General features: G+C 46.7%; 1 protein-coding gene across 1 annotated transcript in view; it reads left to right on the top strand.

The window, feature by feature from the left end:
• FHOD3 (formin homology 2 domain containing 3) overlaps positions 1–16487 on the top strand; it is a 347834-nt gene that overhangs the window by 294405 nt on the left and 36942 nt on the right. The window contains exon 20 of the mRNA XM_014540586.1: positions 5736–6616. Coding sequence (XP_014396072.1) covers positions 5736–6616 — 881 coding nt within the window. The remainder of the gene's footprint in view (positions 1–5735; positions 6617–16487) is intronic.

The following is a 16487-nucleotide window of genomic DNA, read 5'->3' as shown; positions in this document are numbered from 1 at the left end:
GTGGAAAACCTTTTTCTGCCAAGGGCCATTTGGATACTATAACATCATTCTTGGTCCATACAAAATTATTAACCTAAAAATTAGCTGCTATATTTGGTCAAACATTTAATTAACTCACCCCTAATGTGTTGGCAGGGACAGACCAAATGATTTCACAGACCTTATACGGCCCACGAGCCAGATGTTTCCCACCCCTGGTTTATATCTTAGGAAATATTGCATTGAAAATCTTGTGTCTGTTTGGTTGAAGATGTATGTGCTAATATGTATAAAATGTATTACTATTTCTTTAATTTCTTTCAAAGTCAGATTACAATTAGTCTCCCAAATTCTACTTGTGTATTCACATTTAATGTAATTATGGTCATAGTACAAGGTGTTGGGAAAGTCTTCCTGATCACATTTTGGCCTTAAAATGTTTTATGTTTATGCATAGCTTTCTGAGTTATTCCTCATAACCAGGTGTAGTGGGCCTAAAACATATCAACAAGTTGGCTTAGTAAACATAAGCCAGGGAACAAAACTTTCTTGGATTAAATTGTCCAATATTCTTCCAAATAAGGACAACTTTCCAAAAATGGAGACTCTGCTCCCCGGGAAGGACCATTGACTTTCCAACAATAACTGGTGGTGTCCAAGTGTATACCCTCAGGAGTTAGGGCTTTGTGGTGACTTTTCTGCTTCAGTGGTGCTAAGAGATGTGGTCATGTTTATATGTGATAGCTCTTCGGTTTTTAAAAAATCCCACTGCTCAGGCACCATTAGCAGCTGTGGAGTCTGGACAGCTCTCTCAGCATAGCTCTTGCTTTTCAGAATGTTCTCAGCTAAATCACAAAGACCATCAAAATGATTTCCAATCCTATTCTAATGATTGCATCTATTATTTGAAAATGAACTTGCAAGGCTTGAAAGATATTCAACTTATTCTCGTTGTGTAGTTTTCTTTTCCTTTGTTTCGTGTGTCCCATTCCATGCATTATCGTATGGCGAGGCATTATTGTAGCATTCATCACACTTTGTTGTAATTACGTGTGTAACTGTCCTTTGTCTCCACTTGATGTAAGCTTCATGAGGATGGGGATGTCTATCTTGTTCATTGTGAGCTCATGCTGGGCGTCCAGAACACAGTAGGGGCTCACAAAACCATTGATGAATAAATTAATGAGGAGGCATCTGGTTAAGATGGAGAAGCTCCATTGCTCCCAGGTCTCCCTCTGACAACTAAATTATAAACATCCTGGGCATAACAGAACAACCAATCATAGGGAGATGCTGAAATGTGGAAAGAAAACAGACTACCTAGGGACCTTCAGACTTGAATGGCATGGCAATGAAGCATCAAATAAAGTTTATTCCCCTAGCCAAAAGATTGGGAAAAGTATTGCCTAACAGAACAGAAAATCTTTTTATTATCAATACATTTCCTGCCCTAGACAAGCGCCACTAATGGAAAATCTGTGGCTGTCCTATCCTCCATCCCCACCCCACCCAGTAGCTTCCAAATAACCAGATGTGTCAACCATGAATTCTATATCCAGCAAAACTAACCATTAGGAATGAAGGGAAAATAAATACAGTTAAAGAAAACTTAAGAGAATTTGTCACTAGCAGACCTCCTCTTAAAGAATGGATAAAGGAAGTCCTCTGAACAGAAAGAAAATGAAGACAGAAGATAACTTGAAATTTTAGAAAGGAACAACAGAATGAGTAAAATTAGGGGGAAATTTAACAGGCTGTCTTTTTCCTCATGAGCTTCTTAAATCATATTTGATGTTGTAAGCAAAAATTACAGCATATTTGATATTGTGCTCATATATGTAGAGGAAATACAACAATTATATTTTAAAAGTGGGGAGGGTAAAGGCATCTAAATGGAAGTAAAGTGTCTACACTTCTAAGTAGTAAAACATCAATACCAGGAGACTAATGAGTTAGTGTGTGTACTGTAATACCTAGAACCGTGGTCAGCAAACTGCGGCTTGCGAGCCACATGCGGCTCTTTGGCCCCTTGAGTGTGGCTCTTCTAAGCCTTAGGAGTACCCTAATTAAGTTAATAACAATGTACCTACCTATATAGTTTAAGTTTAAAAAATTTGGCTCTCAAAAGAAATTTCAATCATTGTACTGTTGATATTTGGCTCTGTTGACTAATGAGTTTGCCAACCACTGATCTAGAGCAACCACTAAGAAAATTACACAAAGCAACATACTCCAAAACACTATAAATCAAGTTGAAATTCTAAAAAAATGTTCAAGTAAGCTACCAAGACCAAGAAAGGAGAAACAGGACTGAAACAAAGGAAACAAAAAATATAAGTAAAATGGGAGACTTAAGCACTAACATATCAATAATTACTTTAAAATTAAAAGACTAAGATTTGCAGAATGGATAAATTGCAACCCAACTCTATGCTATCCGTACAAAACTTATCTATATACATAAAAGCGTAATATGCAAATCAACCAGATGGTGGAACGACCGGTCAGCTATGATGTGCACTGACCACCAGGGGGCAGACACTCAACACAGGAGCTGCCCGCAGCCCACAGGCCCCAATTGCCCTATGGGGAACTGGGAACCGTGGGTGGGTAGTGGTGGACATAGACGGTGCTGGGGCCCGATCGCCCTGCTGGTGGCCCCACACACAGAGAGCAGCCAGTGGTGGCAGGGGGTGGAGGGTGGGGCCAGCTGCCGGCAGCTGGGGAAGATTGGCCCTGATCGAAGGCCAGGCCTAGGGACCCTACCCATGCACAAGTTTCGTGCACCCGGCCTCTAGTTTCAAATATAATGACATGGGCAGATAGAAAGTTAAAGGTTGGGCAAAGATATAGCATGCCAACATTAATAAGAAAAGCAGGAGTAGCTATATTCATATCAGATAAAGTAGAGCAGAGGAAAAAACTAGGGACAAAGAAGCACTCCGCATAACGATGTAAGAAGACCTAAGTGAATGAAGAGGGCAAGTGAGAAGACCGGCATTTAAAATGTTACCTGATTAGGCTCTTCTGCCTGTGGCCAAAATACGAAATTGCCAACATTTCCCAATAAATGGAGAAAGAGTGAGCCAATCTGGGAGAGAGAGAGAGAGAGACTCAGCCACTGTATCTGCTCCAGCCTCCTGGCGTCAAAGCAGTCTCCCTGTTTATGGGCTGTATGACCAGTTGTAGGGACTCCAAATAACCAGATTTTTCCGTCATGCCCTCAAATGCCTCTCCTGTCTCTTTGGTGGTGTGAGAGTTTTTTTGTTTGTGGAACCTACAGGAGGGCTCCAACACTCCTTGCTCTGGTGTTGGTCCCTTGGGGAGGTTAGGCCACTCAGAGCGGAGCATGGAGGACAAAGCTGCACTGGAAGAAACAGCACATGGGGCTTGTGCTTCCCCACCGAATGCCTCCTCTAAGTCCAAGGCGGAGCTGTGGGCGAGACCAGAGTCCTCCCCAGCATGTTTGATCGGGCTCCTCTCCTTCAGTAAAACGAAAGCTCCCCATGCTCACGTCGATGGCCTCGGTCTCCTACCACCTCCCAATACAAGTATCTATGGAGGCTCTGGTATCAGGTGGAAACCACATTCTGAAATGCCTTTCCCATAGTCCTGCTAGCCCTTAGGAAGCAAGCTCAGAGGAATGACATCCTGAACATTCATTCATTCATACATTCATGCTAGATGCTGGGGATACAACTGTGAACAAAGCACTTGTGGAGTTTACATTCCAATGAAGAAGACAGTTTAACCACTAATTATAATTTTTCTAGTGATGGGGAAAAGACAGCAATAAAATAAATTAGAAAATTATGTGGAAGGTTATATAGTAATAAGTGCTCTGGTGAAAAATAAAGCAGGAAAGGATGATAAACAGTGTTGGCGAGAGAGAGCATTGCACAGTTTTAAATAAGGTGTTTGGGGAAGACTTTGCTGAGAAGTTACTATTTGAGCAAAGGCATAAAGGGTTTTGAGGAGCAAACCATGCGATTAACTGGGTGCAGTTTGTTTAGGAGGGACAAGGGCCCTGAGGCCGGGTCATGCCTGGGGAGTTCTAGGAATGCCAAGGAGCTGCTGTAGCTGAAGATGTTCATGTCTGTCTGCCTGGGGTGGTGGCGGTAAATGAAAAACAACTCAGGTAAGATCACACGAGGCTTGTGAACATTGCAAGGTCATTGGTTTTCTGTCTCAGGGAAATTTGACATCGTTAGAAGACTTTGAGCAAAAAGGTATGATCAGATATTTTAACACATCACGTGGCTGTTGTATTGACAATTGACTGTGGAGGGGCAAGAGTTGAAGCTGGGACCAGTGAGACCTTGCAATGCTGTAGGCAAGAAACCATGCTGGCTCAGCCCAGGGTTGTGACGGGGGAGGTGATAAAAAAAAAAGATTGGATTCTGACTATAACATGACCATTTAACTAACAGGATGCCCTGCTGTGTGGGATAAAAGAAGAGGAGGTGTCAAAGATGACTCAGATTTGGGGGATTGGCAGAAAGATGAAGTTTCCTTATCCTAGACAGGAAACAATTTCAGGAGAAGCAGGTTCAGTGAGGGGGCTGGGGGCGAGGGCAGAAGATGGTATTTAAAGCCCTGAGATTGGATGAGATGGTGACTAAGAGAGTGAGTAAGGTTGGAGAGAAGAGGTCCAAGGACATTTCAAGGGTAAAGATAAAGGAGGAATCGGCACAGGATACTGAGAAAGGAGCAGCCAGAAAAAAGGAAGCAACCCAGCTGAGTGCAATGTCCCGGAAGCCAAGTGAAGCAAGTGAAGGATCTAAGTAAGGGAGGAGGGTGAGCAGCTGGGGCTAGTGCAGCAGGCAAGGCGGCGGTCGCCTGGAAAGGAGCAGGTTTGAAAGGTGGAAGGAGCAAAAACTTCCTGAGACTCATTCAAGAGAAAATAGAGAAACTGGAAACAGTGAGCAAAACAAAACAAAACAAAACACAAAAACACCTCATCAGCATCTTTACTTTAAAGGAAAGGAGAAAAGTTGGATTATAGTAGGAGGGATACATGGAGTGAATGGTGGGCTTTTTGTTTGTGTTTTCTAAGATGGGTGAAGTTAGACCATGTTCAGGTGCAGGTGGTCGAGTGGAGGCGTAATGAAAGCCCTGGTAGATTTTTCTGACTTTGTGAAGTTGTTAAACTAGGGAGCAGGGCCACGCTGTGCGAGGATGAGATGGGTGAGGGGGGTAGAGGAGAGAGGAGGGTGTGAAAGGTCACCTAGGGGAGGTCTTAGAGAGACAGCCAGGAAGCTTTAAGGGTCTCCTGAATTTTAAGTGCAACCTGTGGCGTGGTGTATGCATCTCTCTGGGCGATTTGAGCTGCCCTGGTGCGATGTGGAGGAGGGAGAGCGATGGAAATAACCCCACAGCCTCTCGGAGGCCTCTGGGGGAGGGAGCATCTTCCTTGCCTCCCTGTGTGCTTAGGACAGAAGCCCCTTGGTCGCCTGTGGCTGGGTCCTGACCAGCTGTCATGGTGAGTAGTGAAGGTCAGGAAAAGTCTCCCAGGAGCCTGGCAGTGTCACACGTACAGGCGTCGCGGGTCCTGGAGCAGGTCACTGGACGTTAGATGCAGCATCTGCACCTGGTCGAGGGCATTTTGCCAGCCATGACCGCCTTCCTCTTCGGGGGTCTTGCTTCCCTGTCTCCTCTGAGTGGCCGTGTACAGAAAGCCCACAGATTCCCTACCTGGTTTTCTCGGGGTGTGGCCCTGCGCCTTTCTCATTTTTCTCTCTCCTATCTGCTTTCAGGTTTGTGGTCCGCGGGGGTTCAGGATGCCAGTGTAAATGAACAGTGTGGCGACATCCTCACCAACAAACGCTTCATGCTGGACATGCTGTATGCCCATAACAGAAAGCCCACGGATGCCGAGGAGAAGGGGGAGGGCGAGCCCGCGGGCGCTGAGCAGGGGGCAGAGGCAGTGCCCAGCCTGGCCAGCAGGATATCCACGCTGCAGGCCAGCTCCCTGGCGCAGGACGAGAGTGTCAGGAGGGTGGACGTGGGCTGTCTGGACAACCGGGGCAGCGTGAAAGCCTTCGCGGAGAAATTCAACAGCGGGGACCTGGGGAGAGGGCCCGTCTCCTCCGACACCCAGGCCGATGACACGGTCCCGGAGAAAGCATCCCCCCAGCCCAAGACGGAGTCCGACCACATCTGGGACCAGCTCATGGCCAACCCAAGGGAGCTCAGAATCCAAGACATGGATTTCACCGACCTGGGAGAGGAGGATGACATCGACGTCCTAGACGTGGACCTGGGTCATGGGGAGGCCCCTGGGCCGCCTCCCCCACCGCCACCTACCTTTCTGGGTTTGCCGCCCCCACCCCCTCCACCTTTGCTGGACAGCGTGCCTCCCCCTCCCATCCCTGGTAATTTATTGGCTCCTCCTCCAGTATTCAATGCTCCTCAGGGCTTAGGGTGGCCCCAGGTACCCAGGGGTCAGCCGGCATTCACGAAGAAAAAGAAGACCATCCGTCTGTTCTGGAATGAAGTGCGGCCTTTCGAGTGGCCGTGTAAGAACAACCGGCGCTGCAGAGAATTCCTGTGGTCAAAACTGGAACCTATCAAGGTGGACACTTCCAGGCTGGAGCACCTGTTCGAGTCTAAGTCTAAGGAATTGTCCGTCTCAAAGGTACCGCCAGCATCTGGCCTGCTTCCTGACTTGCAGAGTTTTTTTCCGCTGTGGAGTGGGACTGGAATTTGTTGTCTGTTAAATTCCCTTTGTGCTGCTTTTGCTGTTTGGTTAAAAAAAAGGGGAGGGGAGGGCAGTTAGTATAAAAATCTGACCTTTGCTATTTTACTCTTTGTGCCACGTCCTAGGTGTAAGCTAAATGAGTAAGGGGCCCCAGTAGCTGACATAGATAGCAGTCCACAAACACCATTAAGTAAAGTAGCTTTCAAAGACCCAAATGACCTGGAGGAAAAAACCAAAAGGTTAACCCGGGAATATTAGCATCACCTCACAGCAGATGTTGGCACCCGCCCCCCTCCTCCCAACTAGAGGAGAGCAGACTCGCTCATTTATCCAATACGTGGACTTTATCCACGTGATTAATTACTCTTACCTTCAGAGATCAGAGCTGAAAGGAGTACAGTGGGGCCTTGACTTACGAGTTTAATTCGTTCCAAGACCGAGCTCCTTAAGGAGCTTGTTAACTCAAATTACTCTATCAACTCAATGCAAAAAATCGGCCGAGAGACAGCTGGTATCTCAAAAAACTCGTTAGTCGGGACACTCGTAAGTCAAGGCCCCACTGTAGTTTGAACCTCAGCTGTAACCACACAATGCTTTTGCAAAGACAGTAATTCAAGTGCCATTTCTTTGAATAATTCCTGGCTGCATCAGCATAAAGCAGCTATCTAAATAGTTCCAAACAGCCATAGCGTTGGCATCCTGCAAATATTACGCATCCATCTAGATTCCTGATTCTTCATAAATGTCTGAGAGTTCTGCAGGCTTTGCTGCTGTGGCGTTTTTAATAGAGATGTCACAGCCCCTTTTATAAATGGGAAGCACTGTGCACGAAGTTACTGGGCATTAAGGATAAAGTCACGGTTAACGAGAAAGGAAGCGGCAGCGTCCTGCATCACAGGTTTTATTTCTAATGATTTGGTTCTTCTTTACAGATCTGAAAGAACTGGTGGGTTGTTGTTTTTAAAACCCTTGTGATTTGGGGTGTGTTACAGTTTTAAAACAGGTTTAAGACGACCCTCACTTCTCAGGAACGAGGGGTGTAAGAAAACACTTTGTGAAGTATAATTGAGAGCAGTGGTTCTCAACCTTGGCTGCACATTAGAATCACCTGGGAATCTTTTTAAAATCCTGATTTCTGGGCCTCATCCTCCGGAAATTCTGTTTCTTTGTTACTAATGTTGTGGCCCCACCCATAACAGAATTTCCGGAGGATGAGGCCCAGAAATCAGGATTTTAAAAAGATTCCCAGGTGATTCTAATGTGCAGCCAAGGTTGAGAACCACTGATTTAGAGTGACCACTTAAGAACTTATTCTCAGGAGTTAATTCCAGCTCCATGTGTTTCTCCATTTACCATTGTTTGGGGGAGTATAAGGCTGCTTGAGTCAGGCTCTCTGACCTGCCAGTCGGGCGCCTATTCTGAATCAAAAAGTACGTGCTGCATCCTCAGGCAAGAGCGCCCTCAGACAGGGGGTCCAGTGACGGAGTTAGTGCCTGTCCGTGCGTTGTTGACTGAGCAGGTAGGGGGGCTGTAACCAGTCAACTTTCTGTTAAAACGTGTGTTGTGTGTGACTTTCCAGGGTAACATGTGGTGCTCAGCCAGCCATGTGTCCCCTGCAGTTTTTTAAAATATATTTTTATTGATTTCAGAGGGGAAGGGAGAGGGAGAGAGAGAGAAAAACATCAATCATGAAAGAGAATCGTTGATTGGCTGCCTCCTGCACTGCCCCCTCTGGGGATCAGGCATGTGCCCTGACTGGGGACCGGGAATCGAACTGTGACCTCCTGGTTCATAGGTCGACACTCAACCCCTGAGGCACCACGGCCGGGTCCCTTCACTTCTTAAAGTCAGGCCTGCCATTCAGGGAAGATGGGCCTGGCTGGGTTAAAACTCGGTCTCTGGTTGCCAGGAGTTATCCAGCAGTTGACCTCACTCATTCCAGCCTCCACCCTGCTGATCTAGTTGGCCCTTCTCCCTCTTCCTCCTCCTCCCCCCACCCCTTACTGGGCTCATCTGGCTGGCTTTAGCCTCTAGGCCCCCCCCTGCTAGCTCATCACCTCAGAGGTGGCTGGGGAGAGGCTGGCCCTGGACTCCAGGCAGGAGGAATAAAGGGAGGAACAGTTTGGCAGTGAAGGCACCTCTGACTTCATTTTTGCAAAGGACATGGTAAGATTAGAAGCTTCCTGGAGAAGACCCCAACTGGACAGTTCCCCTCCCTCCCCTCTTCTTGGTCCCACTGTGGTCGGTGACAAGTCTGGTTGGTGCCCTTCCAGGAGCCCAAAGGTTCCTTCTTGCTTGACATAGGTGGTGACCTCTTAAAATAAGTTATTGCCTAGCCAAAGGGCACATGTTTGCCTAGTTTTGTATAAAGTGAAAGCATAAGAGTAAAGTAATATATTGAAAAATTTACCAGAAGCACTCCAGAATTTTCTACAACAGGACCCAGGAGCCCATACCTTTGTTTTGGGGGGATAGGGAATGTGAGCAGGGGATAATTTACAAATGCTACAAAAGGTGAGCATGAAAATTAGGGTTAAAACGCAGTACATTGGAGAGTTGGGTCCATCGTGTGTATGTTACCACTGCAGCTATAGCCAGTTTTACTTCTGTTCCTAATGCATGACTGGGACTTTTATGAAACACAGCTGTAAGCAGCCACTTCCGAATCCTGACTCACGAGAAGTTTTTCATTAAACACAATGGAGTGCAACAGAAATAAAATGAAGTCAATTTTGCAAGACAGCACATAGCAACCGGAGTCTGTTTCCGTTCCTGTTAGAGACCTTACACGAGACCAGCATCAGAACAGGGCACGGCTCTGACCATCCGAGTCCTCTCCACCCCCATCAAAGATTCGTGTGCAAGAGCCAGGCTGGGTCAGCACTTCACGGAAACGATAAGAACAGAAAGATGTGCTTTTTGGTTTCCTTTCCAAATAGTTTCTGGAACTGGATCTACATTTCTCTCTCGCTCTCTCTCTGCAGGAAATGTATATATAGCTTTTTAGTAAGATGACTTTAATTATGTTTTGTGGAGAAAGACAGAAATCCTGTGCTGAATTTCATCATGTTGTGTTTCTACTGTTGGTCTAAGATGTGGAGAATCACATAGGGCAAAAGGGAAAGATGTAGGGTCTGGAGACAGACCCTCTGTGAACTTGATGTCATCCTGAGGAGCCCCAGGAAGTGGCCTTCTAACTCATGTGTCTAATAAAGGGCTGCAAAGGGCAGCCTTTATCTTCCACGTTACAGACAGACCAATACAGGTATGGAGGGAAGAGATGACCAGAATGAAGAAGGGGACTTTGCTTTCCCTTGGGAGCTCAGTGCTGTCTTACCTTGGGTTCATTTGTTTACCATGAAGAGGGGGCTCTAGAATTGATTTGGAGAGATTGTTCAACTTTATTTGCCCTGAAGTTTCTAAATGTATCAGAATCTATTAGCTGTGACTTAAAAAAAAAATTCAGCGGTGACAATGTCCAGGTTGGGGTACCAGATAAACTACATGAACATTAGAAATGTACCTGTTTTGCAGTTGGCCTCTGCCATAGAAGACCCAAAGGGAAAGAATGGGAAATTAATTAATACTAATTAATACTTAATTAAAATTAAGCCTATTTTTGGCAAGTTCCTCAGAAGCATCATTCCTAACTGAGGGTGTTTCAGCCATTATGTAGGCTCAGTAGGGTGTTTTTTTAAAAATATATTTTATTGATTTTTTACAGAGAGGAAGGGAGAGGGATAGAGAGTTAGAAACATCGATGAGAGAGAAACATCCATCAGCTGCCTCCTGCACACCCCCTACTGGGGATGTGCCCGCAACCAAGGTACCTGCCCTTGGCTGGAATCAAATCTGGGACTGTTCAGTCCACAGGCCGACACTCTATCCACTGAGCCAAACCGGTTAGGGCCTCAGTAGGCTTTTTGTTGTTGTTTTGGTTTTTGCCTTAATGCTTTTCCATATGTATTGCCTGCTCCCTTGTTACAGACCTTAGGAAAATTCCATAGTTGTCACATCTGCTGACATGTGTATCCTGGCACCCTGGTCGTGGCCATTTTCTCAACGAACAGCTTTGAAACTGTCCAGTGGCGTCACTCTCTTGGCAGTTGGCGGGGAGCGAGGAGTAATTTGCCATTTCTGAGCCAGTGTCCTCCTGAGCCTGTCCGAGGGGCTGTGGCAAGATGTTGAGAGGCATGTTGAGAAGTCGGTCGCCTTTCATGGAAGTGCTGTCAAACTCAGTGGCATTCTCTGAAACTCTCCGAGTCCTCTCAGTAAATCATGTCCCTAGCCAGTTTCTATTTTCAGTCGAAACACCCTCTGGGGTGATACGTTCTATGTGCTGAATATCCTCTTTTAATTTTTTAATATATTTTTAATTGATTTTAGAGAGAGTGAGAGAGAGAAACATTGATATGACAGAGAAAGATCATTACCTTCTGTAGGCACTCTGACCAGGATCAAACCCACAACCTGGGTATGTGCCTTTCGGTGTATGGGATGATGCCCAACCAACTGAGCCACACCAGCCAGGGCGAAATATTTACTTTTTTAAAATTATATTTTTATTGACTTCAGAGAGGAAGGAAGAGAGAGAGAGAGAGAGAGAGAGAGATAGAAACATCAATGATGAAAAAGAATCATTGATCGACTGCTTCCTGCACACCCCCAACTGGTAATTGAGCCCGCAACCCTGGGATGTGCCCTTGACCAGAATCGAACCTGGGATCCTTCAGTCCACAGGCCGACACTCTATCTACTGAGCCAAACTGGCTAGGGCTGAATATCTACGTTTTAAAGGCTACATTTTTTTATTTTAATTTTTTTCAAATTACTCTTTAAAAATTCTAAGGGGTGATCCTTTGTGGCAGCATTCCAGGAAAATATGGAAAATAAGGCCTGTTCACCTGCCCAGAGCGCATGCCTCCACAAGCTTTGGTCCCTCCGTACTCTCCTCATTTCATTCTGTCCCCTCGTGAGGGTGCTGCTGCCTGCATGGTGTACCGCAGACAGAAGCCCCAGGACTAGTGGAGCAGGGTTTTCTGTTTCATTTCCTAGAACCAACACCATGATGTGGTTGTGTGGCATTGGCTGAGGCAGAGTGTGTGGCCCAGTCCTCAGGAGTTGGCTGCACCAGCCCCACAGCCCTAAGCTGCATTACCCCTGAGCGTGGAAGGACCTGAGCACTCAGCTCAGGGCTGGGAGGAGCTTGGCAGTTGTTGGGCACATCAGCTCATTTTAACATCAGTAACAACTTCCTGCATTGTCTATAGTCCTGAGGTCTTGATTCCCGCATCATTCATAAAACTGGCAGGACCAGTCCTTGCTGCATTTGGAATGGAGGCAGCTAAGCGAGGACCCCATTACTGTCTTTCTATCCTAAGAAAGGTTCCCTTACCCCTGCTTTTTGTTTCATCTTTCAATTGTTTCCTTTTATTGGAAGATGGACTTTCTACTCGCCCAACAATCCTGCTCAAAGCCTTTAGACTTCTGAAAGTCTAAATCAGAGAGTCCTGTTGTGGCAGATATCTTTTAAACATCTGTGACCCCTGCGCCCCACTCTAGACAGGGGATATCGGATCTCTGAGGGGACCCAAGTATCACTGTGGCTTAAAGGTACCCCTATGGATTCTCTTGTGCACCCCAAGTTGTAAAGCACCGCTGTGAATAAACTACATTCCTGGTTTTCCTTCAGAGAGTGTCAGCAGATTAATCAGACCCGTTTCCTCCTTGGGTAAACGATGTTGTGTTTCTCCCAGTTAGTGGTGGGGACTTCATGTTTGCCATTCTACTGTCAGTCACAGAGGAGCCACTGCTCCTGGCAAAGGAGAATACCCTGGCCTGTCTCCAGAGCTCCCCTCCCCATTAGTCCTGGAGGCCAGCCTGTCAGCCTGAGAACAGGATTGAGCAATAGTGTCATGGGCCTCCTGGCCCTCCCCGGGTATGCATTTCTTTATTAGATTATTCTCATGGAAATGGCCCCACTCAAGGAGTAGGCACCTCACTGGCACTTGGGCAATACCTGTTTAAGGAAATGGGATCTATATCAAAGAGAGGCTCCAGATCAATAAATATGGGAAGACACTCAGCCAATCAGAAAGAGGCTGTTGGAGGACTCAGCCTCTCCTCCCGCCTCTGCTCAGGGTTTGCTGTCCTGCACCATCACTGATCATGACTTGAGACTCTAGTCAGCCATGGGGATCCGTGGGGCGTGACGTGCTCCCACCATACTTACCTGAGACTGCTCTTGCCTTCTCTCTTCTTATGAAGGAAAATGTCAGTCAGTCTGTCAGGATGCTAACCTGCCATAGTGGTTTTTCTGACTTCAGGTTACTTTCTTTGGTTCCATGTTAGAGATGGGGCATTCAAATGAATGTCACTCACTAATCTTGGTATGTGTTAGAATGCCCTGGAACGTTGTCTGAGAGCTTTTTCTGTACTATCACTTTTTCTGATCTATCATTCTAGCTATTCTAGTGCTACACATTTTAGTTATATTGGTTTTATAATGTTTTTATAGCTGATCAGGTAAATATTATATATAACTCTACTGATTTTTTTTATACATATAGCCTTTCATAGTGACTTTAGAATATTTTTTAATTCTAAAAAACCTTGTTGGATTTTTATTAAATTACTTTAAATGTATGTATTAGATGAGAGAAAAATGAGCCTCCTTTTAACATTGAGACTTCCTATCCAGAAATATGCTGTTTCTCCTTTATTCACATCTTCTTTTATTACTTTCAAGATGGTGTTGTCATTTCCTTCATGTAGGCCCTGTGTCGATATGTCAAGAGGTTTTGGTCTGTTGCTTTCTTGTTTGGGAGTTGCTTTTGGGGATGTGTCTAGTCTCCTATCAAATGCAGGACAACTTTCTGATTTCTTGCCTAGAAGTTATGCCTCCTGTCATCTTCCCAAGTCCTGTGCCACCTTTGTCCTGTCACATCTTACCCCTTTGTTCTAGATGCCTTCAGAAGGGCATTTAACTCCTAATCTCCTTCACAAGGACCACTCTTCCTTCTTTGGCTCCTGCTTTATATCCTCTTTCCATCATTGACCCATTTCCTATTTTTCTAATTTCAAACAATGGGCAGTCACTGACTTTCTGATCAAAGATGTGCAATAAGGAAATGGGTGACTGAGAAAGGCTGTGAGCAAGCGAGTGATGGGTGGGCTGGGGAAGAGGAGAGACTAGGAGCAGAAGGCCAGGGATGGAGGCTGGCACCAGGGGCTGGGCTCAGGGCGGAGGTGGTGGGAACGAAGGACAGGGGGACATGAGAGGCTTTGTAGACGAGGATGGATGACATTGCTGTGTCACAGGACCATGTGAAGGATATTTGAAGGTCATACTTGCTGATCGAGGACTTTGAACCCAAAAAGATGATTGAAATGGATCAGAATTGATGACTGCTAATCCTTAGACATGGGCACGGGCTCTTGGGTACGGGGAACTTTGGCTAGCTCCTGCAGGTGCTTCTCTAGGTTACTGTGGGAAGAAAGGACAGCCCTACATGAGCCACCACCTTATGGCAGGCAAGACAAACCCCAAGGCAGTGGTGTGCTCAAGTAGCTTCCAGTGGAATCTGTTTTCATTATGAAGCACAGCATTTAAAACATTTCTTGGATAAACTCCAGAGATTGAATAAATCAATTTCAGATATTACTTTAATTCTTATTCCTTCACAAAGTGGGTGGAAGTAGCTCTGAAAACATGGAGAGTCATCTGTGGGGACAGCTTTCACAGTGTCTCAAGATGCCGGAGGCATCTCCCCAACTTGCAGGGGAGTGTGTGGGTGTGCCCACTGGTGTCCATTGAATTCTGTTGAAATGGGGACAAGGATATGTCAGGCTCAGGGCCACCATGTAGGTCTGTGCACGTTGTTTGGCACGTAGACACTGGCTGAAGGGGCAGGGCTGAAATCTGAGCGGTGCTTTCTTCTCAAGCTGTTTGCCATGGGAATGTGTCTCCCCAGTTGCGGGGATGTGGTCTTTTTCTCATTTGCACAAAGGCTCTGGTTGGGCTGGGCCTGTCCAGGCATCTCTCTGGGTTCCTGGAATGAGGGGACTGTAGGTGAGGGACTAAAGGCTCATGATTCCCAGGGAATCCCTGCCCTCTGATCAGTGCCTCCTGCACTGGAGCCTGGTTCGGGGAAAGTGCCTCTCCAATGCCAGACCCAGGCTCCTTCCATGCTGCCATCCTTATATAGCCTCATGTCCACACTCTCGGCAGGAAAAAATGGGGGAGGGCATGGCCCTCTGGGTCTATCCCTTTTTAATCAGAAAAACAAAAGCCAGACCTAGGTCACAGGCCCAGCTTTGGCTGCAAGGGTCCAGGGATGGGACTGATGTCACTGACACATTGCCAGCCCAACAGAAGTCAAGGCCCTGCTGTGAGCAGGGAAGAAGGAGTGGGTACTGGGTGAGTGGAAATGTCGAATCTTTTTTTAAAAATATATTTTTATTAATTTCAGAGAGGAAGGGAGAGGGATAGAGAGATAAACACATCAATGATGAGAGAGAATCATTGATCAGCTGCCTCCTGCATGCCCCCCTACTGGGGATCAAACCCGCAACCCAGGCATGTGCCCTTGGCCAGAATCGAACCTGGGACCCTTCAATCCGCAGGCCAACGCTCTATCCAGTGAGCCAAACTGGCTAGGGCAGAATTTGGAATCTTAACATCCCTCTCATCCCTCTTCATTGCCTGTAGTCAGCATTTGCCAACCCCTTTCCCATTCCTTCTTAGCATTTCACCCACAAAATACTATTTGTGATTAGATTTTAAAAGCTAAATTTCAAGGGTTCCCGAGAGGCTCATTGGATTAAATGAATAGAAGACAAGCTTGCCCTGCGGAACGAGGGTGCGTCCATGTGCCATACATCCCGGAAGCCGGCGGTCAGAGCCGATGCCACACCCACAGGCACTGTTCCTCCTGGCCACCAGGCCCCAGAGCAGCTGGGATGCTTTCAATTATTTTTCTCAGGAAGAAATTTTAATTTATTCCCAAATGCATATTTAAGGATCTAAAATAGAATTTTAGTAATTGATTTTGGAAGGGCTCAGTAGGACGTAAGGAGCCGCAGTCCTTTTCTCCAAGTCGGCTTCCAGTCTCATGTTGCAACGGCCAGCTTCTCCTGACAGTTCCGCTGCTCCCAGCCCAGCCACACCCATGGTGAACAGCAGCCAGCCATTCAGCTGGGGCCCGCCTGCAATGGAGTCAGAATGGCTGGCTCCTGAGGGCCCCTGGTTGTGGCCCCCCAAACCTCCAGCTTCTTCTCTGGCAATCCCCGGCAATCTAGACAAAGCCACTTCTTAGCTCCTTATCTTCTCTCCCCAGCTCCAAACTAGATCCTACACGTTCTTTAGGACCCAGCCGAGATGTCAGCTCCTCCAGACCCTGCCCCCCAACATTAGATGAGTTAATTACCCCACTGCTGAGCTCCTTCACATTGTAAACCCCCCATCTTTTCCTTCAAGAGGTCCGCTCTGCCTAACTCATCATTGTCATCTAGGCTTGTTACCTGAATAAGAGTAGTTATTCTCCCAGCTCTGTTTGCATGGTCAGGGGGCTTGCTGACCAGACCTTGTCCACTTGTTCCCATGTCCACTACCCTGAACTTCCCAGGAGCTCAGGGGGAAGCTGGAGGCCTTGTCACCTCATCTCTGGGCACCACACACCAGGGCCTGCTCCCAAGGCACTCAGCCCAGCAGGGAAGCCACACACGAGGGCTCTATGAGGACACTTAGACACCTCTGTCCTCTGTTCCCCTCCTTGGCCTCCAGTTCTGTTTGTCCCCCCATTCTTCT

The sequence above is a fragment of the Myotis brandtii genome, unplaced genomic scaffold, assembly GCF_000412655.1.
Source record: "Myotis brandtii unplaced genomic scaffold, ASM41265v1 scaffold248, whole genome shotgun sequence".
Lineage (NCBI taxonomy): Eukaryota > Metazoa > Chordata > Mammalia > Chiroptera > Vespertilionidae > Myotis > Myotis brandtii.
This window is presented reverse-complemented; position numbering and strand designations above follow the sequence as displayed.